Here is a 6,788-nt window from a genome sequence, read left to right on the forward strand (position 1 = left end):
GACTATAAAAGCTTTTCATTAAGGGTAAATGAGCAAAATAAAAGAGTTTAAAGTTGAATTATTTCCAAATTCAGAAATATGCTATTTGTTTTGAAACAGATTAAAAAGGAAAGTACCTCCTTTAATATGAAACGGATGGAGTACATACAAATTCTATTGGTGAGGAGGTACCTTTTTTCATTTTCTTTAATGTCTTCCATGTAACACATAGCTAGTGTACAGTGAGTTGATAATTCTGACAATGCTGGAAGTTCACCCCACACATAGTGTGGGTTCATTTGCACTTCTCCCACTCCGCTTGTCTATCCACACAGAAATAGAAGAGAAAAATACGTTAAAAGAAAAAAGGAAAAGAAAGACCAACTTGCATGGAAGAACTGGTGAGAATTTATGAGATGAGCAATGAAACTAAAGGTCGATAAACTAAACTCTCGCCACAGCAATAAATTTCGACCTATACAGACACAGCCTTAAAAGACCCATAACACTAACTTATTTAACTCTGTCCTTGTCCATTATCATTTACGTATATTTATTTATAGTAACTTATTTCCAGACAATTCTTGGATCTAAACACCCTTTATCCATCTGTATCAGGATCATGCTCACTCATGCCAAATCTATCCCCATTCCTCATCAGTATTAAAGCAAAAACCTCTCAACTTACATTGCACTACTAAATCTGGCAACGTACCAGAACCAGAGCTTGTAGAAGAAAGAGACAGTCTATATAGTAGTAACATATACATATATGGATCAATTGAAACCAAGCTCTGTAAATTCATGTCCACTTACTCCATTAACCTTCTTGGAAAGAGCTGCTATTGCTTATGGGGAAAGTACTTCTATTGTCTATAACTCCACTACCTACACTTGGTCCGAAACATTTGCCCGATGCCTTCGCCTCGCTTCCTCAATTTCTTCCCTCGTTGGCATAAAAAAAGGCCAAGTTGTTTCTGTTTTGGCTCCAAATATCCCACAAACACTCGAGCTTCAATTTGCTGTCCCAATGGCTGGTGCTGTCCTAAACAACATCAACACTCGCCTCGATGCCAAGACCACCTCTGTTCTGCTCCAACATAGTGAATCCAAGCTTCTCTTTGTTGATTACCAACTATATTCTTTGGCACTTGATTCAATTTCATTGTTTCCATCTAACGCGAACCCTCCAATTCTAGTCCTCATAGAAGATGAAAACTCTGTTCCATTTTCAAGAATCTTGAATCTTCATGAATGTACTTATGAGTCAATGGTGGTGAAGGGGGATTCCAACTTCATTTGGGTTCGGCCTGAAAATGATTGGGACCCCATGACATTGAACTACACTTCTGGTACAACATCTTCACCCAAAGGAGTGGTACATTCTCATAGATCTCTTTTTATTATCACCGTTGATTCATTAATCGATTGGTACGTACCAAGTCAGCCAGTTTATCTATGGACGTTGCCAATATTCCATTCCAATGGCTGGAGTTACACATGGGGTATGGCTGTAGTTGGTGGGACCAACATTTGTCTTCGAAAATTTGACGCTAATGTTGTGTTTCGTGCCATAATCGAACACAATGTCACACATATGTGTGGTGCACCCGTGGTACTTACCATGTTAGCCAATTCACCTTGTGCTACGCCCTTGAAATATCCGGTACACTTTCGTACAGGTGGCGCTCCTCCCCCTGCCATGGTGGTTCTCCGAGTAGAAAAATTAGGATTCGTCGTGAATCACGGGTATGGCATGACGGAGGTGGCAGGGGTGGTTGTGTCATGTATTTGGAAGCCCAAGTGGAACAAATTAAACGCAAATATGAAGGCAAAATTGAAGTCAAGACAAGGAATTAGGAGCTTAGGAATGACAGAAGTGGACGTAGTGAATCCAGAATCTGGAGTGAGTGTGAAGAGAGATGGATTAACAATGGGGGAAATTGTATTAAGGGGTGGATGCATAATGTTGGGTTATTTAAAAAATCAAGAAGCTACCTCAAAATGCATGAAAAATGACTGGCTTTATACAGGGGATTTAGCAGTAATGCACCCTGATGGGTACTTAGAAATTAAGGATAGGTCAAAAGATATTATTATTAGTGGAGGTGAGAATGTGAGCAGTGTGGAAGTAGAATCAGTGCTTTATTCGAACAATTTTGTCAATGAGGCAGCAGTTGTGGCAAGGCCAGATGAATTTTGGGGTGAAACGCCTTGTGCTTTTTTGAGTTTGAAAATGGAGGTAAAACAAAAGCCTAAGGAGAAAGAAATAGTAGACTTTTGTAGGGAAAGATTGCCTCATTATATGATACCAAAGACTGTAATTTTCATGGATGAACTTCCAAAAACAGCAACGGGGAAGATTCAGAAGTTTTCACTGAGAGAGATTGCCAAGGGAATGGGGTCTTTACCTGCCAGTCGAATGTAAGCACTGAATCCCACATAAAATCATTTTTCATGTATAATTTGAAAGGTCTTTCTTTAATACATAGCTTTCTGTCAAACAATGTTGAAAATCGTTCAAAGAGTGCATTATGCTAATGCAATTTGTTGTACTGTTGTTTTACTTCTATTTGTAATTTTGTCGTGTATGTAAGCGAAATCTCCCACATCTGTACAAGTGATTGATTTAATTCTTTGCAATATGAATTGACACTACAAAAGAGAACTTAATGAAATCTTTCATTTGTAATTTCTTTTGTCTCTTCAAATGTAGTGCAGACATACTATAAATTGCTTCAAATGTAGTTGAGATATAATTTAAGAAATTATTGACTAGTACTTTGTTGTTTCAATTTTGGTACATTTCAGTAAAGGCTTAGACGACGACAGACCACGTGGGGGCGTTTTTGGAAAATTATGTGGTCTAACGATGGATATGGGCCCAGTTGGATGCTTTTACTGATTACATTAAAATTAAATTATTTTAGGAGCAAACTTCATTTATAGCCACTAGGATCAAACTTATATCACCTCATAGCCACAAAATAACCCCTTACAAGTAATAGCCCCAAAACAATAACAAAAGCTAGCAACTGAAAAAGCTGAAACATACGCTCAATGCAAACGAAAAGGAAAGCAGTCCTAATCGATTTTGTATCCTAAATTCACGCATTCAGTATGGAATCTTCAACCTCCAAACACTATAAAAGTCGCCTAATTATTCACATTGTGAAAGAAATTCTAGGGTTTCTGAAGATTAAGCCCAGAGAAGAGCTCCCAAAAATTCACGTTGAAATTCAAATTTTTTGCACAATTGCTGCCTACAATCAGCTTAATAGAGTTGAGATTTCGTTCTTAAATTGTGAAATTGATACAGAATCGACAAAATCAACAAATGTCTATGGAGATTGTGAAGGTTGGAACTACAGTTCCAACTTTGATTCCGATTTTACTTCAACACAGTGGTGAATGGGTAAGTGAGAGTAAATTTGTTAATTTCCTTGTTAATGGCGTGTTGATCAATTCGGACTGTAGCTATGATTATTTTGTTGATGAGATATACAAGCAATTGGGTAGAGATTCAATTACGAGTGCAATGGAGATAAAATATACAGTGAAGGATGGCTATGTAGCAATTCCAATATACAATGATATGAGTGTGCGCTTGTATATGGAGATGAAAAAGAAAAACCTGGATATCACTGAATATCCATTATGCATAACATTGAAAACTGTATATTCAAGTGTTGAATACTCATATTCAAGTTCATACTTGGGTGGCAACTTACTCGCAACAACTTCAGTTGGTTTACAATGTCAGAACATAGAAGAAGTACATGGAACTAATATTGTTGAAATGATGGATAATCATGTAAAGGAAGACAAAATTGAGATATTGAAGGAAAATTGTATAATAAACAATCCACAACATGAAGAAATTGCAGAAGGTCAGTTGTATTGGGACAAAAATACAGTCATTAGTGTAATGAAGCACTACGCAATACGGAAAAAATATCAATTTATAGTGGATAGATCATCTACAACAAGATACGATTTCTACTTATGAGATTGCACTTCTCTGTAATTTTTTGTATACAGATCTGTATAAAAAAATGTATAATTATTGTATAATAAGATTGCACTCTCTGTAATTTTTGTATACAGATCTGTATAAAAATGTATAGTTATTGTATAATAAGATTACACTTCTCTGTAATTTTTCGTATACAGATCTGTATAAAAAATGTATAATTATTGTATAGTGAGATTGCACTTCTCTGTAATTTTTTGTATACAGATCTGTATAAAAAATGTATAATTATTGTATAATAAGATTACACTTCTCTGTAATTTTTTGTATACAGATCTATTTAAAAAATGTATAATTATTGTATAGTGAGATTGCACTTCTCTGTAATTTTTTGTATACATATCTGTATAAAAATTTATAATTATTGTATAATAAGATTACACTTCTCTGTAATTTTTTGTATACAGATCTGTATAAAAATGTATAATTATTGTATAATAAGATTGCACTTCTCTGTAATTGTTTGTATACAGATCTATATAAAAAATGTATAATTATTGTATAATAAGATTGCACTTCTCTGTAATTTTTGTATACAGATCTGTATAAAAATGTATAGTTATTGTATAGTGAGATTTCATATGCATACTGCTTGTTTATTTGAGACACGTGTAAAAATCTGAATAAATGCATTATCATAACACTATATTTTAAATAGGTATTGTCTTACATGCGTGGATGAAAGTTGCAAATGGAGTCTTAGATCTTCAAGTCTGCATAAATCAAATGTCTTCAAGGTTAGACAGTTCAATGATGTTCACACTTTCCCAGAGATGAGTAGATTGTTTTCACAACGTCATGCTACTTCGTCAGCCATTGCAAAAATGATTTGCATTAAATAGACCAATCCAAAAATAATATACACTCCGACAGACATCATGAGCAACATGAAACAATAGTATGGGATTAATATGAGTTACATAAAAGCTTAAAGAACAGAATAAAAGGCGCTTGAACTACTAAGAGGGATACCACGTGAATCTTATAGAAAACTGCCGGGTCACTTGTATATGATAAATATGACAAATCCTGGTTCTGTCACAAGGTTACATAAATCAGAGGACAGACGCTTCATGTATGTTTTTATTGCACTAAATGCATCAATCATAGGATGGAAATACTGTTACCCTATCGTAGTGGTTGATGGGACATTCCTCAAATCATCACACAGAGGAATAATGTTAACAGCTAGTGTACAAGATGCAGCAGGTGAATATGTTGCAGACTCGTATAATAATTATATATGGTATAAATAGTTCTTATTTGTGTATAACAAAAATAACATGTGGATACTTACCTATTTGCTTAAGCATGTAAAAAATTTCCACTAGCATACGCTGTTGTAGATTCTGAAAATGATGCTTCCTGGGAATGGTTTTTTGAAATGTTTAGACAGGCTTTTGGGGAAAGGGAAAGGATGTGCATCGTATCGGATCGTCATGCAAGCATATTGAGGGGTGCTTCGATTGTGTATCCAGAGGTATCTCACTGTGTATGCATCTTTCATCTTTGGAATAACATAAAGAAGCAGTTCAAGAAGAACCGTGACCGGCTGAGGGAAGTATTTTTGCAATGGCCAGAGCATACAAAATTGAAGATTTTAATCGCCTCATGGAAGATATGGACAACATTGATAAGAGGGTAAGGGGTTACCTATTCCAAGTTGGTTATAAAAAGTGGTCTATAGTGCATTCCACTGTTAATAGATCCATGGTGATGACTTCAAATATTGCCGAGTCACTCAATGCAAGGAATAGAGAGGCAAGAGAGCTACCAATCATGAGTTTGCTAGATTACATGATGAATTTGGTTATAGAATGGAATAATACGAATAGAATGACTGCAATGAGTACATTTATTGATATAGGACAAAAATATCATGAAGTACTTAAGGAAAATAGCTATTTGTCGCAGAAGATGACGGTAAATATTCTTTTATCATGTCTTACTTCATACGCCAGAGTAACATACTTTGACAAAAATACAGTAATACTTGTCATATCCCTGTTTTAGTTTTACTAATAATATCTATTTAAATTTAGGTGAAGCCTTCAACCGATTATGTATATGTAGTAATGGATACTGAACAAAGGCGTAACATAGTCTGCATGCAAAAAAGAGAATGCTCGTGCAAACGATTTCAAGTAGATGAGATTCCTTGTCCACATGCTATGGTAGTATTGGACTACTCACACATGGAAGCACCCAAATATTGTTTTGCCTATTACACCAAGGAATACTTCAAGAAGACATATGAAGTGCCAGTTAATCCACTTCCTGATGAAACTACATGGGACCTTCCAACAAAGGTGCTAGATAATATGGTCCTACCACCGATAGTGAAGGGCAAACCAGGAAGACCGACGAAGTCGCGACGCAAGGGACTTTATGAATATCTGTATATTGAAACTGTTACATGTGGACTGTGTGGAAAACAAGGACATAACAGAAGAACATGCAGGAATGCTGAAGACAACTAGTAGATGTTGCTACAGTGATTTAGTATTTTGTAAAAAAAAATCTTCTGAATATTGCAATTAGAATATTGGGAAAATAATGAGATTTGCAATCAGATTCTCTCTGATGTATGGATTAAGATGCTACTTTTTGTCATAATGAAAGTATTGGTAGAAGTTTTATTTCAAATACTATTATGGATGTCACTATACAAAATAATATACAAAATAGATGACAATATACAAAAAAGACTGTTACTATACAAAAATATACAAAATAGACATATCACTATACAATTTATATGTAATATTTTGTTCCT

At 35.0% G+C, this 6,788-nt stretch overlaps 2 protein-coding genes across 2 annotated transcripts; both read left to right on the forward strand.

Annotated features, from left to right (window-relative positions):
* Positions 1–351: 351 nt before the first annotated feature.
* On the forward strand, positions 352–2,671 carry LOC107825475 (putative CoA ligase CCL11). Its single transcript, XM_016652337.2, has one exon. The coding sequence runs from the start codon at positions 752–754 to the stop codon at positions 2,405–2,407; it is 1,656 nt and encodes a 551-aa protein (XP_016507823.1). The 5' UTR covers positions 352–751; the 3' UTR covers positions 2,408–2,671.
* A 2,360-nt stretch (positions 2,672–5,031) lies between these two features.
* Positions 5,032–6,492, forward strand: LOC142176364 (uncharacterized). The gene is made up of 4 exons (XM_075243716.1): positions 5,032–5,221; positions 5,359–5,653; positions 5,719–5,935; positions 6,055–6,492. Exons 1-4 carry the CDS (start codon positions 5,032–5,034, stop codon positions 6,490–6,492), a joined length of 1,140 nt encoding a protein of 379 aa, XP_075099817.1.
* The last annotated feature ends 296 nt before the right edge of the window (positions 6,493–6,788 follow it).

The sequence above is a fragment of the Nicotiana tabacum genome, chromosome 3 (assembly GCF_000715075.1).
Source record: "Nicotiana tabacum cultivar K326 chromosome 3, ASM71507v2, whole genome shotgun sequence".
NCBI classification, from domain to species: Eukaryota; Viridiplantae; Streptophyta; class Magnoliopsida; order Solanales; family Solanaceae; genus Nicotiana; species Nicotiana tabacum.

What these genes read in the sequence shown, in the direction of transcription:
- LOC107825475 (XM_016652337.2), top strand. Translation starts at nt 752, where the DNA reads ATGGATCAATTGAAACCAAGCTCTGTAAATTCATGTCCACTTACTCCA.
- LOC142176364 (XM_075243716.1), top strand. Translation starts at nt 5,032, where the DNA reads ATGACAAATCCTGGTTCTGTCACAAGGTTACATAAATCAGAGGACAGA. An exon ending in TAGTGTACAAGATGCAGCAG is followed by an intron (nt 5,222 to 5,358) that starts GTGAATATGTTG and finishes ACGCTGTTGTAG; the next exon opens with ATTCTGAAAATGATGCTTCC. An exon ending in ATTTGTCGCAGAAGATGACG is followed by an intron (nt 5,936 to 6,054) that starts GTAAATATTCTT and finishes ATTTAAATTTAG; the next exon opens with GTGAAGCCTTCAACCGATTA.